The 19,173-nt window shown below is 36.2% G+C and overlaps 2 protein-coding genes across 2 annotated transcripts in view; one reads left to right on the forward strand and one right to left on the reverse strand.

Annotated features, from left to right (window-relative positions):
- Nucleotides 1–15,106, forward strand: part of LCP2 (lymphocyte cytosolic protein 2) — a 33,108-nt gene extending 18,002 nt beyond the window's left edge. Inside the window, exons 6-21 of the mRNA XM_029998300.2 lie at nucleotides 70–104; nucleotides 1,471–1,672; nucleotides 2,439–2,539; nucleotides 3,802–3,871; nucleotides 4,083–4,172; nucleotides 4,964–4,989; nucleotides 5,081–5,100; nucleotides 5,207–5,311; nucleotides 6,228–6,258; nucleotides 6,903–6,915; nucleotides 7,991–8,111; nucleotides 10,391–10,440; nucleotides 11,248–11,351; nucleotides 12,239–12,316; nucleotides 13,400–13,555; nucleotides 14,304–15,106. Of these exons, the coding sequence (XP_029854160.1) occupies nucleotides 70–104; nucleotides 1,471–1,672; nucleotides 2,439–2,539; nucleotides 3,802–3,871; nucleotides 4,083–4,172; nucleotides 4,964–4,989; nucleotides 5,081–5,100; nucleotides 5,207–5,311; nucleotides 6,228–6,258; nucleotides 6,903–6,915; nucleotides 7,991–8,111; nucleotides 10,391–10,440; nucleotides 11,248–11,351; nucleotides 12,239–12,316; nucleotides 13,400–13,555; nucleotides 14,304–14,426 (1,325 nt within the window). The 3' untranslated portion in view covers nucleotides 14,427–15,106. The remainder of the gene's footprint in view (nucleotides 1–69; nucleotides 105–1,470; nucleotides 1,673–2,438; nucleotides 2,540–3,801; nucleotides 3,872–4,082; nucleotides 4,173–4,963; nucleotides 4,990–5,080; nucleotides 5,101–5,206; nucleotides 5,312–6,227; nucleotides 6,259–6,902; nucleotides 6,916–7,990; nucleotides 8,112–10,390; nucleotides 10,441–11,247; nucleotides 11,352–12,238; nucleotides 12,317–13,399; nucleotides 13,556–14,303) is intronic.
- Nucleotides 15,107–16,269: 1,163 nt separating this feature from the next.
- Nucleotides 16,270–19,173, reverse strand: part of C22H5orf58 (chromosome 22 C5orf58 homolog) — a 34,753-nt gene continuing 31,849 nt past the window's right edge. Inside the window, exons 4-6 of the mRNA XM_029998301.1 lie at nucleotides 18,402–18,484; nucleotides 17,481–17,574; nucleotides 16,270–17,036 (exon numbers count right to left, since the gene is read on the reverse strand). Of these exons, the coding sequence (XP_029854161.1) occupies nucleotides 16,927–17,036; nucleotides 17,481–17,574; nucleotides 18,402–18,484 (287 nt within the window). The 3' untranslated portion in view covers nucleotides 16,270–16,926. The remainder of the gene's footprint in view (nucleotides 17,037–17,480; nucleotides 17,575–18,401; nucleotides 18,485–19,173) is intronic.

Below are 19,173 nucleotides of genomic sequence, written 5' to 3' on the forward strand. Positions count from 1 at the left end.
ATCAAGTTACATCTTGATAGTTTAAAGTTGTACATGCTAAGAAGTCTGTGGTTATGCTTCTTTACACAGGATACAGTCAAGAAGATGGTGGCTGGTCTTCATTTGTGAGTATCAGGTTAACAAAACTTACTGGTTGAACGGATTACCTCTTCTGTAAGGTCTATAATTTCTTGCATTATCTACTTTGGGCAGCATGGATGGAGTGAGCAATGGCAGGGGGTGTTAGGATGAGGAGAAAGAGAAGCAGGAGCATGAATGATTGGAGTAGCTGCACACAAATTTCTTCACTGAGAAAACGGTCTCCCCCAGTAACGCAAGGCAGAGCTTCAGAATGGCAGTCCTATACTACTGGCTCAAGTAGAAGCTCACAGCCTATGACCAGGTCTCCCCAGAACCTCAGCTGAATTTTATAGACCTGTTTCAAGCTCTTAAAAGAGGTGGCTAGTAAAGGAAACTTTGCTATGTTATTCAATGGCAAATACTTGCCATTTTATTCTCTAGAGTTGATTTGTTGAAGAATCTAATTTTTTGAAGCCAACTAGACTGTAAATGTTCCTTTTGCCTTTCAGCACAGAAAATGCATTGGTAAACATCATTAGATAAAGCATACACAACTCAGCTAGCTAACTGAATAAGCTGACTGATGCACAGTCTGGGTTTATGAAGATCTCTTACACTGACCAGTGCCAATGGTTTTTTGCAAAAAAATGGAGAGGGATTTTTAAAAACCACTTGCTACTAAGTTTGCAGGAGATGTGCTGCTATTTTGGGAGCACAAAAGTTAAAAGTAACCACCTATAGAGCACCTGGGCTCTATGTCAATACAGAGCTAGTCTGGAAATTTCAGCCAAGATACCAACGACAAACTGAGTATTCTTTTTCTTGTAAGCCTTGGCAGATGGAACAGAAGGTGTGTGCAACGACCGCTACCATATTTTCACTGTGATCTTAACCGGGTCCTGCAAGTTGTATGAAGCTGGTTTGGTTCTGGTCAGCGGAGGGCACCAAGACCCATATCAAAGACCTCATTTTTCCTGAAGCATTTTTAAAAAGTTGAGTTGCAGGCTGTAGAGTACATGCTATTAAGGAAGAACGAGTATCAACAGGCATCAACTGCTGCTGCAGTGTGTTTCTAGGAAGCAGTGAACTGTTTAATGGTGCCTTGTCTGTTACCTAAAACAAAGGCGCTGTGCATTTCAATAAGCTATCACCTTACCTTGACCTTCTACTGCAGTTACTGTTATAAAATGATACCCATTTCTGTTCTTAAGCTGTTGAGTGCTGTATGTGTTAATAAAATGCTGCCTCCTTTCACCATTTTATTTCAACAAAGAATTTTTTCACTCAAACTGGTTGTAAAAACTTGATATCCTCCAGAGTGAAAAATACCACAGTGAAAGGCTACAAGGAAATTGCACTGAAGTGTTTAGTATCCTGTTACAGCACTCATCTTTTATGTACATTTGCCAGGATGAAGATGATGACTATGAAAGCCCTGATGATGACGACCAGGAAAAGGAAGATGAAGCTGACTATGAATCACCAACAGAAGAACCTGAGGAAGCAGAACATGACAGTGATGGCTATGAGCCACCTCCATCCAATAATGATGAAGCACACCACAATGTCATATTTCCTGCCAAATCACTTGCAAACAACACAGATTATATAGGTAATTACTAAAAATTAGGTGTTATTAATAATTTGTAAATTATATTTTTACACATTATCAGCCACATTTTAGGTGGCTGGTAATAGAATATAGAAGGTTTTTCCCTTGAAGTCAACAGTGTAGTACATGAACAAGATTTAGTGACACAGACTTACAGCACGTTGGTGGCTTTGTGACTTTTAAAGCTAAATTTTCTACTTCAGACAAGCTCTGTTGGATTGAAGATTATTTTGTGTGATGTGTGCATTATTTGTCCTTTGGTTTGAATCTGCATGAATTTAAACATATGTGCATACTGCATTTGCTTTAGTAATGCAACCTTGAACACAGCAAGTTGTCACAACAGTGGCAAAAAACTCTAGTGAAAAATGGGAAAAGAAAGAGATCAGCTTTCCCTGCCTGTCATTTTTTTATGTCTGACTCTTCACCAGCCTGCAGTTGTGGAGCCTAATACAGGAGCACTAAACTGCCATTTAGACTGGCTGGTGTTTCACACAGTCACTGCACTGCAGTGAAAATAGATAGTGTGGGCCAACAGACTAGCAGATGGAGTTACCTCACTGCCAAAGCAACAGGCGAGCCTCTAATTCCCAATACAACATTGATCATAAAGCAACTGTCCATTATATACTAAAACAATGTCTTTATCATATATTAACTTAAGTATGCAGATTATTGCAAGGGCTCTTTTTCATAAAGATCTAATGAGAATAAAATAACCAAGCTCTGTGTAGTTGTTTAGTTTGAGATTTTTTGTTTTCTTTAGACAGACCTCCAACAACTAGATCATCACATCAGCCTCCAGTACCACCCCAGCGACCTGGCTCATCCCCAGTACCAGCCTCATTTGGGGGCAGAGGTGCTTCTGTATGTTTCTTTCTTAATGTTTCACTCATTTCCTTTGCCAATACCTTCTTAGAAGTCCAAGTGTAATGCCATTTTTATTCAGATAGTGTACGTAGATGAAGAATTTCAGCCATCAAAATAGATTTGAACTCTGTTACAGGGTGGCCATTTTTTCATGGAACAATTAAATTTCATGGGACAAGTATATTAAATTATTTCACATTACTTGGCTGTTTCTTATACCGGGAATTTGTACCCAGTTGTGAATGCTTCTCCCATATAAATTATAGATTTGTAATAGATGCTTCTCTGTTTCTTTAGTGATATTTGTAAAAAGAAAAAAAGGCTAACTCTTTCCAAGCTATACTTCTATCAATTGTCCAAATGAATTAAGATCACATAAAAATATAAGGGACTGTATAATGAGAACCTGGATGACCCAGAATTCTTTTCCTTTTTTTGGTACTGTGACTAGTTCAAAACTGAAAGCTATTGTGCTGTTTACAACTGGTACTATAGGTTCACTGTATGCCAGAACAGATGTGCATTAGACCTAGCTATGTACACAAGTAAAGGTAATTTTTAGGATGTGATAGAGGGACTTTTGGTCTGATCCAGTGTCATAGTTCATATGTATAAAACACATAAGACTTTTAGGTGTCATGAGTTCTCAAGACTGCTGTCCCAAATTGCTGCTCTATTTTTTTGGAATAAGAACGAACATTGGAAGGCATTTGTCTGGAGAAATCTAGGTTTAGATGCAAACACCTTTTGCAGCTGCTGACAACAAAATGCTGTTTGACCCCAGCTCTGCCAGTAACAAAGAACAGTCCTTTCTCCCCCTGCCTCCATCAGCAATAGTCAGTAACACAGACTTAATACATATTTCTCAACTTCAAATTCACATCCACTAATTTCAGTACCAGTTTTCAAAACTAACACCTGCTGCATTGAAGGGGAAAAGATACAACAGCATTGTTGAAGCTCCTCTTTCTTTCCTTTGACAATACTCATGCCCTCCCCAAAGATAACATCCCACTAGAGTATTCCTTGTGAGATGAAACAGATGGAGGCAATTCTGTATCTAACAAAAAAAATGTATGTAGTTCATTCTTCAGGAGTGTTAATGGCTCCTATCCTTCCTGCACTGAGCAGAGACCTATTTCTTGTGCTGTACCAGAGACAGCAAAGGTGGGCAGATGTGGTGTGGTGGGGTTAATATACTAAAATTAAAACTGAAAGGTGAAGACACACTTTAACCACATGTAAAATATTTGTTTTAGCTGCCAGCTTTTCCTCCTCCACCAAGCAACAATGACTTGAATAGAGACAGAAATGTCAAGCCTTTGAAACGTAAGTACAGCTGGTTTCCTCTTTATAAAGCTTTTCCCATGGGGTATACAGCGCTTCACTTTTGCCTGTATCTCCTCAGTTCCACTCTCTTCTACTATTTATACAGAAGCCTCACTTGTTATTCTAAGAAGTAACACCAGTTCATGGCTATGCAAAATAAAGATATATTGACCTATACTAGCAAATTATCTTACACAGCTTTTGTGTTTAGCCCCAGCTCCTTCTATAGACAGAAGCACAAAACCCCCACTGGATCGCCTTGCTCCACCATTTGAAAGAGAAAGAGAAAGCCCAGTATCAGGTCAGTATTTGCTTATGCTCATATCAATGTTTTTTTTTTTTTTTAATTATTAAAAATTATCAGTTTGAATATCATTCATGCAAAAGAACAAGGCTCAACCAAATGTACTGTAATCCAATCACATACAAGGTGACCTGTTTATGAATAAATAATGTGAGCAGTACTTATAAAGTAAGAGAAATTGTATCTAGAAAGTCGCAAGCCTAGCTCAGGACTAGTTGAACAGAAAGACATGAGTTCCCTGTGCAATAAAGGGTTGATGTAATACTTAAGTGAATGAACAAGGAAATATTTAGTAAGTTAAAAGAGGAAATAACTTTTGCATACAAAGCTAATGAAACTCTGCATACACTACTCTATGTAATTTGGCACCCAGACTTAAAAGAATGCTGAGAACTGAAAAACAGAAAAAAATGGCATTTGTTTCAGACCTGAAAACCATATTTTACAGAGAATCTAAAGCGACTACTCTATGATTTTTATTTATTATCTGAACACTTCTATCTGTTACATAATGGCATTAAAGTATCCAGTAATTCAAAGCTGAACCATAGAAAATATGATTGTAAAACACGCCACTTTGAAAATTTTAAAATTTTCCTTTAATAAGAGATATTGCAATTTTGCCATCTCTTGCAAAGCCAAAATAATTTTCTGGCTCACATCTTGGGAGGCTGAGTGCTTACATCTGCAAAATTCACTTTCAATGATATTCAAAACTTGGGTTTTTTCATAATGTTTAATTATCTTAACTTTCATTTTTTCTCAATGTAAGCTTTTACTATTTTCAGGAAGGAAGCCAGGCCTTCCTGAAAAGGTAAGGTCTTTTTTGTTTCATGCTTATTGCTATTTTTCACCTATTTTGATACCCTTACACAGTCTTTTAACTATTCCTTGTTGTTTTACAGCCTCTGACTTCGCAGCTAAGGTAAGAGTTTTGCCTCTGGAAATGAGAATCTCGATGCCAGTACTACCCAGTTATTTCTTAGTGAGCAGATTTTTGCCTTTATTTCATCATCTTGCTCCTGCTTTAGATCCCTGGGGGAACAGCTAGCAATGATGCCAAAACCTCCTGTCCCACCAAGTGACAGATATGAAAGAGGCAATCCACCTCCTATAAGGAAGCAAACCCCTGTAAAGTAAGTGTTCATTTCATTGAAATTTAATAAAGGATAAATTAAATTTAACAAAAATATGGATAAGCAACACAGGATAGTGTAATTTACTGCTACTGCATGACAGCAGTGTCTGTGAATATCAAAGTTTTGCTTTATGAATATGCATGGCATGTGTTGTAAGCTACAGAAAACTGTGAATGCAGAAAAATCTCTCCAGTCATATCTGAAACAGCCATTACGCAGGGCATGACTCACTTCCAAGTTGCACAAAGAAATATATGATCCATGTGTTTTTCACCAGATCAAGTTCTTGCTCTAGGGAACATTCTTTCATGAGTTCTATTGCTATTATTTTTAGGATGTTAGAAAAAGAAAGCTTTACCTTCCTACCATTGATTTTACTGGCCTGCAAAACTCCTTAATAGCAAACAGCATTCTCTAGCAGATCTAGGTCATTCTCTAGCATTTTCTAGATAACTTGTGGGCTGAACAGTGTGCCTGATCTTAAAACAAAATAAAAAAAGTGATTGAGATCTGCTAATCAGCCAGGATAATTTATCAGAGAAACAAAGACTGGAAGGCTTATCATGTGCTCCAGCAACGTTGCTAAGTACTATAAATGAGTTCAAGACTTGGAAATCTAATGTTTCATCATTGTAAAAACTTGTTTTAAGCTCTAATCTTATAATCAATTAATCAGATGCTTTCCTTGTTGATAGAATCAAGATGGGCTAAGGACTAGCATAATGTCTTAGATTATGGCTGAAAATTAGAATCTTAGATATTTTTATGAGGAAAAAAGTGTTTCTGCATTCATTGAGTCTATAAAACTTACTATAAATTCATGTTTTAGTTGAAAATACAGCCTAATGCACACAAAGTGAATGAGTAACATTCCACCTATGATTCATGTTTTGTTTTCTCTCTTTCATTTCAGGCCGGGTTGGCCACCACACAAAAAAAATGGAGTAAGTATAGTCTCAAAGCAAATATTTAAAGGTATAGGGACTAAAATAAAATAAGTACCTGTATAAACTAATAATTCTGGAAAAGGTAAACTTGGGTTTTTTTATCAGTTATAATGAATACTCACGGATCTTTCATAGCACATAGCTTCTTTTAAAACAGTTCTTCTATATCAAGGTCAGTTGATTCCCTGAGTACTTTTAGGTAACATGAAGAATAAGGCCAGAATTTTTTTATGACATGGGAGAAGTGATTTTGCTTATACTAGGTTTTGAGCTTTTTTTCGGCTTAAGCTGACCTAAGGATTTCACTTTCAGATAACTCTGAGATTCTACGCTTACTGAAGGAATAAGGAAAGTTTACATTTGCTGAGAGTTTCTGACTACTTTGGGTCAAGATCCATTATGGGAAATCTACCTCACAGCTTATTTGTAAACAATAGCAGCACCTTAACACAAGAACTTTAAAAATTATTTGGAGTTGCATGAGGATAGAATCCCCAGCATTTTAGATGAAAGTGACAGTATAGATATTACAGTCCTTGTATACTCAAAATTCACTAACCTCCAGGTTTTTGTTTTTTAAAATATTCCTAAGAATGGTGCTATAATATGTTGCTAATGTTTATTTTCTTTTGGCTCCCCAGGAAGAAGAAGACAGTAAGTATTTCTACAGTGATTTTTAAAACTTAAAGTCTTTCTTTGTCTTAGTTCTAAAAAAAAAAAAAAAAAAAAAAAGAAAAGATTGCAGAGTTGTTTCTTTAGAGCCATTTCAAAAAGTCAGGTGGTCTCTTGACAGGTTGTAGAATGCTTGCAAAGTACCTCATGCAGATTTATATATCAAAGCCGCAAAACACAGGAAATCAATAGCTAATAGCTTCCTTGAGTCAGCCAGTTACAAAACAGCAGGATTTCTTATTTTGAAACACATTACATATTAGAGATTTGCGATCAGCACACAGCATCAAGCAGCTAGGCACGTAAACCCGGTATCCTCCCAGTTTTCAACAAAATGTTCAGTCAAATCCTGCTGGTAGTAGTCTTCTGTGTAACGTTATTTACTCTAATGAACAGAAGCAGAACTTGTTTCATGTAATAATAGTGTTTATAAATTATTTCAGAATCCTGGTTCCTAAAATTAAGTTGGTAAAGTGATGCCATAACAGAAGCAGAACATTTGGCCAAGTGTCTACAAATTATCACTGCCTTTAAGACTCCATAAAGAATAGGGCTATTTAAGCTGTGCAAAGCGCACTTAATCTGTTCCCCTCTTACCAGTAGCTGAGGTCTGAGGACACTGCAGAAAGAAAATATTTTATTTTATGCTGTTCTTTACGATGATACGGGAGAAATCTCACAAAGGAACGAAGTTCAAAAAGTTAGCCTCAAATCCACTATTTAGAAGCAATGTAACAGAGAACACATGGTTATGTACCACCTTCAGCTCTACTGCAGTTAAGGTAGCTGAATTGTGGCTTATCCAAAACAGAAGTTAGAAAATGTAAATGTTGCTCAAGGCTGCTCCAGTTTATTTTTAATTTTAATACTTAATTTCAAGCTCTCAGTTGACCATATGAGTTTACAATCTGTAACTAACCTATCAAAGATTCTTTATAAAACAGTTTACTCCATTGCATTTATCTAATTAAACAGCAGTAATGTGACATTTCTTCACTCTACCTCATTTAAGAATGTCTCACATAAGTTTTAAGTTTCCTTCTCTTCCTCTCCACAGCTGCACCCCAAAGACCAGTGCCCCAGCTATCTTTGCCCCAGTACAGCTCCAATACATTCCCATCCAAATCTGCCAAGCCTCCACCTAGGCCAGGATCCAACAGCATGCCTGGTGCAGAAAGGTTTGTTTCACCCATTATTGTGTTGTTCCTTTTGAATCTCAATCTCTTTGCAATCTGGCAAATAATAGTATGTATGTGGCTACAGGGTTCTCAGGCAAACAGAAGGTAACTACTTGAAGTAGCCCATTATTTTTCAGGCCACACCCTTGCCTCCACTACATGCTAATTTGTGTTGTTCCTGATTCAAGAAGAATACTTCATATAATTGAAGCTCTGTATTCAGTGAAGCAGATAGATAGTGTACATCAGGCAACCAAGAAAAAAAATGCAAATCTCTCAGTTTTATGACAAGGAAGTATTTTAGGGCCTACACAGTACAATGCTTCCATTCTTGAGACATCTCTCCCATTGCCTGCAGGATCCATAAGAATGACAAGCCCTTTTGGGAAGGGATCATCTTCTACAAAACTATGCAGGATGTAGGTCAAAGTGGTCCTTCTTTAAAAGGATTCTGCACACTCTACGGGCCTAAGTGCTAGAGCTGTGACAACTAATTGTTTGAAAACTAAAAAACCCCACAACCTTAGTTGTCTAGAGTTCAGTCCGAAAGAATTTCACCACCCTTTTACTAAATTTTACTCTAATGCTTAATAATTCCTATTTAAAATTGTGAACCTTGCTTCAACTATAATTTTTACTAGCTTCAACTTCCAAATATTAGATTGTTAAGTCTTCATTTGCTAGATGGAAGAGCCCTTAAGTAAATTTTGACTTCTGATGTCGTGTGCAACAGACTGAGCCTTTGATGAGTTAGAGTGGGCTCCCTGAGTCTAAGTCTAAAGTACATTTTCTAATCTCGGTATTTTTTTAATAGCTCTGTGATGAATTCCTCCCATTTACCATCATCCTCTGGAACTGCTGACACCCCAGTAGAACAAATATTGCAGTAGCAATAGCAAGGTCATATGCAAATATGAACTATTCCTGTGATGAACACTTCTGCTTATATTCAAACAGCATTTCCAAATTTTGCTATAGCTGAGGCCCCCATTTGGCTGATTCCCACTCATGAATCAAGTTGTGATAGGGTGTTTTGTTCTGCAAATGTAATTAACATATTCATCCCAGAGCTTTTTGTACAGTTCATTTAAGCAGAAGAGAAATATGAACTGTAAAGGAAAAGCATGCTGGCAGTTTGTTCCCAGTTAGGTGAATAAATAAAATAAAAATTAAAAAAACCCTGAAGATTGGGACTCTTCATTTTAAGAAGTTTTGGATGTGGGTTCTGGGATCAGGCCATAAAAGGGAATTGTAGATTTTCTAACAAAAAGCATGAAAATGAACACAGGAGGGAAAGCTTAGGCACATGGAAGTGTTATGGTGCTGTGGGTATGAGCTCTGTGCCACTGTCAGCTCGTAGCTCACAGAATCACAGAACGGTTGAGGTTGGCAGGGACCTCTGGATGTCATCTGGTCCAACCCCTCTGCTCAAGCAGGGTCACCTAGAGCAGGCTGCCCAGCACCATCTCTAGAGAGCTTTTGAGTATCTCCAAGAATGGAGACTCCACAATCTTTCTTGGCAACCTGCTCCAGTGCTCAGTTGCCATCACAGTAAAGAAGTGTTTCCTGATGTTCAGAAGGAACCTCCTGTGTTTCAGTTTGTGCCCACTGCCTCTGGTCCTGTCACTGGGCACTACTGAAAAGAGCCTGGCTCTCCCTTCAGGTATTTATATGCATTAATAAGATCTCTCCTGAGCCTTCTCTTTTCCAGGCTAAACAGTCTCAGCTCCCTCAGCCTTTGCTCTATGTGAGATGCTCCAGTCCCTTATCATGTCAATGGCCCTTCATTGGACTCTTCCCAGTAGCTCCACATCCATAGTTGCAACGTTAATGATGAGAAACTGCATTTTCATCAACAGTGTTATAGAAGCCTCAAGAAAAATGACTATAAGTGGAGCCCCAACAGAAAGGAACATCTAGCAATCTTGCCTGTGCTTCCTGCTTTAGGGGAATAAAGTAGTCATTCCCTGTGAAAACTCAACAAGCTGAAGTAGTTTCTGCATTGATCCTGATACAGAAGTCTTGGTGACCCATTACTGATTCTCTCTGCCTTATTCCCAGATACTGAGCTTCAAGTAAACTAATGGTGGATCTACTTACATAAAAAGAAGGAAAGGAAAACAAAAAGAAGGAAGAGAAGGCTATCTTCATCCTGCATAGGTCTCAACAGGATCTCACATTGTGTAAAACAGGCATAAAGTCCAGATCAGTTATTCAGAGCACAGAAATGTATAGCAATGTTGTATTTATACTGACTACTTTCTTTTTTTTTTAAACAGTGCTAGAAACCTGTCTTCAAGTGGCTCACTACCACCACGCTTACATCTAGGTTTGTATCCTGTATTCCTGCGTTTTTTGTACAAAAAATGACTGAAGGTTGAAAGGTGGTTTCAGTGCAGTTAAAATATTTTTTTTTTCCTATGGATGTTTCTGGTTGGACTGCAAGAAACAAACTATCAAGTTCCTGAAAGGCATCTTGTGTAACTTAGTCTGAATCCAAGATTTTTTTTCCCATGAAGTTGGGCTTACTGCCTAGTTAAACCATTGTCAAAACTTCATATTAGCATCTTTTTCAATATAGGTAACACTACTGAGAGCTGAGCAACAGTACCTGCAAGTCACTGTGGTACGCTAATACTCTCAAAAAAGGGAGAAAAACACTTCCTATATAAGGAAGCTTAGAAATCAATTGGTTTGCAAATGATTTTTTGCATATGGTAACAGCTGCCAATGTCTTACAGTGACTTTTTTAGTTTCTACATGCTAAGAAGGAAAGGGATGCAAGGAGGCAATGTTACTTCTGTCTCTAAAGAAACCAGAGATGCTCTCAACTGAGTAATTGTGGTACAGAAGCTAAAAAGATGTAACCTCTATTTCAGGTTAATCTGATTTTAAGGAAACCTGAACTGCAAGAGTTCAGTTAAAGTCTCTGTGCACCAAGGATGAATTTATGTAAAGAACATGGTTCTCATATAGTAGCCTAAATCTGATTTCAAATCAATTCATAATGTCTCAGTATCAGAGTGATATAAATTCTTCATGCCTCATAAAATCAAGATTGTACACCCTGCATGCGCTCCACAGAAGAAATTATTTTCCTGGTTTTAACATTTTTTCTACTGTTATATCTTTGAAGGCAACAACAGCAGATCTCCTTCAAGAGGCACAGCTGACATAAGACCTCCTTTGCCAATTCCTAGCAGACAGACTGTTCACCAAACAAACATGGAGGAAGATGAGGTACAAAACATTACAAGTATTAACCGTAACTGCTAAACACAGCAAATTTTCTGATTTCAAGAGAGAACATTTTTCAAAGTTGTTTTTCTAGTTAGTAGTCACTGTCAGGATGTTAGTAGGTGCTTTCAGTTTCCTTTTCTGTGTCAAACTTTAGTGCCTTATTTTGTCTTCACCAAGAAAAACATCAATAGCAAAAACCCAGTAAAACAAAATTAGAAAAATACTTGTTTTCTAGATTACTTGTTTTGCACAATTGCCTTCAACTAGCATTACATATTCAGTTCTCCTTCCACAAAACCTTGGTGAGTAAAGAATTCATGCCCTTTAAATGCACTTTTGTTTCACATTTCTTTAAATATGATGAGTTTAGAGCAAACCACTACTGGTGATAACACTGCTGGGCAACCATACATGGTATGTTCACAGGAAGTCTGCATTAATGTCTCAGATGATATTTAAAAAAGAAAAAATAAAAGAATTTTAAAAATCCCCAGAGAAATGAAGGCAAAGAATGCTAGTGTCCCAGGAAGACAAAAGAGAAAATGTCACTTAAAATCTATCTTTTACTGAAAATATTTGGAAATATGTTTTTCCTAGCTTACTTGCAGACATATTATAGCTAGATCTGTAATATTTTCAAATTTATCATGTAATATTTTCAAATTTATCAGAGTGAGCAAATAATTTAAAAGTCATTTGGTGCCACTTACCATACAGTAATACATACTAGTATGATCCCTGAAGCTCATACCTTCAGAGATTTTGCACATAAACCCAAATATCTCTCACACTCAAGTTTCTCTCTACTTATTTGTATGTTGTTAACATCACAAACTAATTCATTGACAGCTGACTTTCACCTTTATCCTCTCTCACAAAAAACACAGGACTCACTAAATGATGAATGGTACGTTGCTTATGTTAGCCGGCCAGAAGCAGAAGCAGCTCTTCGAAAAATAAATAAGGTACTCTTTAAATCATTGGTGATTCTCACCATCTCCTAGCTAGATGTCCTTGCAGTCACATGGGAAGAGTGAAGGTAAATAACATGGTAAGGTTAGAGCCCCAGTATAAATACTTCGAGTGAGGGATTCACCTTGTATGTTTTAACCCACATAAAAGTTACACATATAGTCTAAACAAGCCATGAAGGCTGTTGTTTCTCCAAGAGAACAAATTATGTGTCTCCAGAAAGCAGTTTCAATTTACCTCTCTTAGGAGGAGTGACTTGTTCTCTGGAAATAGTTCTTTGTCACCAGTGAGGAATTTGTTGCAAATTCCACGTTTCGGGTAGCTTGAATTAGATGAGATGCTTCCCACCCTTTTCTAGGCCGTATTTACCAGCAAAATGAAGTACGGATTCAAACAGATGAAACCCAGGCTTAACTGTGCATGTGGAGATAAACAAAATTGTACCCCATCATTGTGGGAAATCTGTTTACTCTATGATGCTTCACAGCGCATGCAATAAGCTAAAGATGACATGTACAGCATTTCAGTGACTCGTACTAAGGTCCAGCTTATGAGATTATATTCAATGCCTTTAAGAAAGGGTGTTTCAATGGAAGACTTGTTAAAACAGATCTGAAATGAAGAAAAGCAGAGAGAGAGTGCGAGACAATATCCCTGCCTTTAGCAAAATTACACAGACACTATCATTATTTTAGGCTGTCTGTAAACAGATCACATAGGAACCTTGATTGGCACTTACCAGAAATGAACTTCTCTTCTTGGTTAAAGTGATGTGAGGTTTGGCCTTTGATATTTTACTTCCTCCTTTAATGGAATCTCTCCCTCATGGAACACCATTCCTCCCTTCCTAAAAATCTGCATTTGTATCAGACAGGAAAGTTTTAAGTAGCAAATTGAAAGATAAAACATTTGAGAAATGACGTAAACTCTTTAATAGTGCAGTTTCTCTTATCAGGAGGAAAGAGGTTTCAGAAAGAAAAAACACTTAAAAGCATGAGTGCTCTAGTTAAGGTTGTTACGTGGATCAAACCCAGAAGTGATGTTTATTTGTCATCTTTCATTTTTTCATCTTTCAGGATGGAACGTTCTTGGTAAGAGACAGCTCAAGAAAAACTGCTACTCATCCATATGTACTGATGGTGTTGTACAGAGATAAAGTCTACAACATCCAGATTCGTTACCAGGAGCAAAATCACATATACTTGTTAGGAACTGGCTTAAAAGGAAAAGAGGTACTATGTGTTTTTCACACTACTTCCCTTCATCTTAAGGTATCTCCTGTCTCATTCCTAAGTGTCCGGCTGCTTAACCTGGCAGCTGTTTTTTTCTAGTGGAATTCTGCTTATTTTCTTAGAGTTATTCCTGACAGAATATGTTACTGCTGGAAGTAAAATCAGATTCTCCTGTTTGCACTCAGGGAATGAAGGGATGGCCTTAGAATACAGCTATTAGAAATCCATATACCTGCTTAGGGAATGTTTGTTTAACACTAAGATACCAGATAAGGGAAATATACAGTTGACAGCAAATCCATATCTGCCAGCTTTACTGCTTTGCTCCCAGACTACTGGTTTACTTAACATCCAGCAGTACAGTGTAGGATTAACTGGCACCAGACAGACTGGTCAGCACATGTACTGCAGTTCTGACCAAACCAGAACTCTCTGAATTTATCAGTCAACTTTTTGAACTTTCAAGTGCAATCATCATGCCAAGCAGAATGATAACATCATGTATTAAACAGGCCAAGACCGCATAAATTAATTATACAACATTGCAGTAGGTTGTACACATATTAGATTAACAGTTATTGAGCTACAGATTATGGCCAGAATGAAAACAGCTGATCTGATAATATTTACTGGATCTTTTAAGACTGCTAAATATTTACAGTTTGGAAAAAACCCCACCTTTTGGTTTTACTAATTACTAATAATTCTGATATTTTTGCCATAGCCTTCTCATTTTTTCTATCCACAGGATTTTTCTTCTGTAGCAGATATCATTGACTACTTCCAAAGAACACCTCTTCTTCTGATTGATGGAAAAGACAGAGGTTCAAGAAACCAGTGCATGTTAAAATACGCTGCAGGACATATTTAAACGAGACCTTAATGAAGATCACATATAGTATTGAAGCCTACTGAAGTTTGTAAACTTCAGGATATTTCCTTTTTCAGCAAACTAAAATAATGAAGTCATTAAAAATCCTTTTAATTTTAAGGAAAAAGGACAATGTTATTTTTAAATTATGCCTTAAATGCAGTACTCTATAAATCTGATTTTCCTACATTGTGTTTAATACTGTCCACTAATCATACAGTACATAAGAATTTTTTATCTTCCAACATATGTGTGTCGTCTTGAAATGATTTCCATGCCAAGTTAGAGGACCCAGAAATAAATACCAATACAAGTCTCTACTTTCATAGAAGGAAAAAATAAAGTAAGCTATTTTTCAGATCAGAACTGCAGCAGCAGTTATGTTATTTAAAGTGATAGAGAGTAGACGCAAACTTTGTCAAAGTTGAGGAATAGACAAAAGACAATAAAGGCCCAATTTTTTCTTATAATTCACTTACCAATAAATCTAACTGTGGCCACTTTTATGAAAAGACTGGGACTCCGACCTGGATCCTAAAGACACCCAGGTTTCAGCAACACCAAAAAAGCCCCCAACTCTGGATATGCAGCTGCCTGTCAAGATCTGTGTCTGTGTTACTCAGTTATGAAACTGTCCTTGTTCACAGTTTTCTAGAAAAATAAAATATCTACACACGTCATGTTCTCTCTGCCATACTACCAATGATTCACTGATGGCATGTCTTAGCCCACAAACTGGAATCATGTATCTCCTAGGATCCTCTAACCTCACACAAAACCAAGCTTTTTCTCTCTTAAAACAGACATCTCTTTAACTGTACCTTTCTGACTCTTAATTAAGCAACTACCTTTTTATAGGAGACACATCAACAAGATTATCATCATGTGATTCTTAATTGGCAGAACACACCCAAATCTCTTAGAAAGCAGACACAATCAGGCTAAATTTAGTTCCTCTTATACAACTGCTTTCTGTTTTTACTGTATTTTTTCAAGAAAAACAGTAACATTCTCAGTTCTAAAATGTAAGTTGCAACTGAGGACCTCTGAAGCATACAATATCAAGAGTTTTTCCCTCTGCTTTGTTAAGTGGGATTTATCCAACTCTTTGCCTCGGTTTTCTAGTAACCTTTGCTTTCTGACAAGACCTTGGTTTGATAATTATGTTAGACTTTGTCACACTTTCTTCTTTAAAGGCATTTGTGTGTATATCACTTGAAACACTTGAACCAAAATTGAAGGCAGAAAAATATCTTCCTTGTATTCTGTAATACATGTAATCTGTATAGCTTCTCAGATAAGATAATCAGATTCATGAACAGTTTTACTTTAAATATATACGTTTTGTAAATGTTATCTTCCTTTCTAATATATTTAGCTAGGAGCTGGAATTCAAAGTTAGCAAATTTCATTTTCATGCAACTAACTATGAGTCAAAAAGAAAAAAAAGAAAAATAAAATTTAAAAAAATCATCAGCTGACAAAACCTGTTTCTAGCCAATATTTTTTAAAAGCTCATTACTAATCTTGTGAAAGATAAGTCAGTTATAATGTATGTTTTTTAAAAAAATGCTAAAATTAAGAACAACATCCCCCATATTACCACTGATTCTGTGAGCTGGAGGTTGTAATTCTATTCCATTGCACTGCCTTGAAAAGTCCGACAACCCAGAAATACCTCCTAAGGAATTGTGTTTTATTTGTTTTAAATCACCTCATTAATGAAAGAGAAATAAAATGTAAACCAGCATAACAAATTATAACACTGCATATTTTTTTCAGCAGAGTAAATCTTGATTTGATTATTCAGATAAATATAATTTGTATATGAATAAAAACACACCTCAACATTCAAACATGTCCACAAGTAAAGTATGATTAAATATTAATTGTAATGAACTACATGAAAATACTGACTACTCATATTTTGGGCCAAGAACATCTCAGCATAGAGTATTTAGACCACTAACTCTCTTTCTTTGGTAGCTAAGAAAGTCACTCCAGAAACTAGAATGAAAGTACTTCCGGTTTTCCAGAAGTAACCTGCTATTTGGCCCCCTTCCTCAGCAACGTTTTTAGAATGAGGAAGGCAGATCAAATGGCAAGTTGCAGTTCCTCCTTTACTGACCATTTCTTATCCCATTTTCCAGAGCACAACTGAGATAAGAGAACAATGACTTGACTTGAAGTAACTTAAAATCTTTTGTTACTGTTCCAATATGTCTTTGTTTAAAAGGAGACAACAACATGCGAAAAACTTCATGCCCAGTTTCCTGACCTTTCTAGTTAATCATATCAGTCTTTCCAGTCCTAGTGGTCTTAATTTGGGAAATTTGGGTTAAAAAACCCCTCTCAAAATCAATAACCTACTTATAGCATTTTTCCACTCCACATTTTCAGTTTAAAATAAAAATAGCCTAACTGCAGGAAACCATACTATCATTTTACAGTTCAAACTGAAACAGTATTAATAGAAGACGATGCATGAAAATGGATGTTATTACTTTTCTGTCAAACTCCAAGTTTTTTCTTCAGCTTCTCTTAAATCTTTGCTCTTCATAGGATGGTTGAAATTCAAAATAAGGTCACAAAGCAGTAGCTGGCTTTCCACTGAAAAACAAAGGTCAGTGTATCATCACCATGGTATTTATTGAATGGCAGTGAATGGCATTTTATATACAGCACTTTTTGAAGTTCTCATCTATCAAGTCTTTCAAAAATTTGAAGGGTTGCCTTGTTTTGTTTACTTCAAGATGGTTAAATGAAGTTTGGTATTAGCATACTGGTAATATTTCTTTTAGGAGACTATTACTGTTCCTGCAAAGGAATGACTTTGACTACCTAACAGATTTTTTCCATGGTTAGCTAACATGATTCCATTTCTATGTAACTACTGTTTCATTAATTTTTCAAAACAATAGAGCAACTGTATTGTTTCATTAGATTAAAAAACAGTTGTATGACATAGAAAACCAAGCCATTCACAACTGCACACTATTTAAAACAGTGCCTTAAACAGCTTCTTGTTTAGCTGGATGATGAACTCAGAATTACCATTTAGTTTCTTCAGCTCATTGGACATTTTGTCAACATTTTTAATCGCAGCTTCAAGGTTAAACTGCCGATCAGCAGCAGTATTTTTGAATGCCTGTATGAAATAGAAACAAAACATATCTGGCAGTGTACGTATGATTTATGAACTCAGTAATCCAGCTGATCATAACCCTTATGAAATTTTTTCTTTGATTTTCTAAAATAAAACTTTAAGTAAAAGTTACCCCCTTCTATAATTAACCACTTAGATACGGCAAATTGAAACTACTGAAGGTAACTACTAAGCACTCAGGCTTTTTTTTTGTTTTCTGTTCCTTTTCTTTTTTTACAAACACCTGCAATGAAATTAATCATATCTAAAATTTTGTCTCCTTACCAGCAATTTTTTCATTTTTGTTTTCGACCTTACTTTTCCTATAGAACCTAAATGAAAAGTAATCGTCATGTAATATTCAGTCAACCACAAGATGGAGATATTGTGACATTAACTTGCACAAAAAATTAATGACACTATTAGCACTGAATATTAATGAATCTGCTAATACCTGCCCAGGAAAATTTATGTCTGTATAGGTAATTATTTTATAATCAATTTGCTTACTTTGGAGATCATATTCCCTCCCTTTAACATTTAATTAAAAAAAAATAAAATCTGGAGACAAGACTAGAAACCTTTTGAAATTAAGTATAATTTGAGTTTTTTAATTTATACTATACTCTTTTTTAGTATTTTTTTTCCTTCGGAAAAATATTAAAGAAAAGTGCACATATCATGTTTTCTGGCCTAGTTATAAGCTCTCTATCTATCATTCAGAAATTGTAAAAATAAAACCTGGAAAAACTCTGGGTAATTCATAAATAATGCTCACTAGGTAGAACACCTCAGCACACTGAGAAATATGACAAAAAAATTGAACATACTTTTAACATAGATTCTTTGTCCAAGTCTCTCTTCTCTTCAGACAGCGGTTTTGCCTTGAGGTCATCAGCCAGGGCCAAAGATCCTGAAAGGACAAACTCCAAATTATTATGGAGTAATAGATATATTAAAAATATGTATATATCTCATATCAAATATATAATAACATTTGATAAATATAATGACTAGACCTTGTATTCATTAGTGTTATTTGAAAGAAGAGTCTAAGGGGTTGAATAGTTTTAATTCTTCTTGAGGAAGAAAAAAAATCTTGGATTTAATTTATTTTACTTTCTTTTAGAGACAGTGTTTCAGAAAGTTTTTAGGAGTTAAGCATGGAATTACTAATAGCGGATAAGCATTTTTATAATACTGATGAATTCCTCAAACAAGTTTCTATATTTTTTTAAATTGAAAACTTATAGAAGGTCTAAAAAGGCATTGCAATCCGTTTCTGTCATCAGTTTATGGAAGGAGAATCTATAAAGCACACACACAAAAAGTGGTGCTGAATGTCTGCTGGTCAGTAACACAGCTGAGATTAAATACCAGATCCCTGGGCTCTTTCTTCCCCTGTTCTCTCTGCTCTTCTCTCCTCACACATTAGGACACCCTCAGGCAACTACGTCACTGGAAAGCTGTTTCAACACTGAAAAGGGAAAGGAAAAAAAAAAGGGCGGGGGGATATTTCAGCCTGGTACTGCCTGTGTTGAAAAAGGGTGCAATGAAACGAAAAAGACCCTTAGCTAAAAGGGCAGACAAAAGAGTGTGCCC

This window comes from Aquila chrysaetos, chromosome 22 (assembly GCF_900496995.4).
Source record: "Aquila chrysaetos chrysaetos chromosome 22, bAquChr1.4, whole genome shotgun sequence".
In the NCBI taxonomy this organism is placed as follows: Eukaryota; Metazoa; Chordata; class Aves; order Accipitriformes; family Accipitridae; genus Aquila; species Aquila chrysaetos.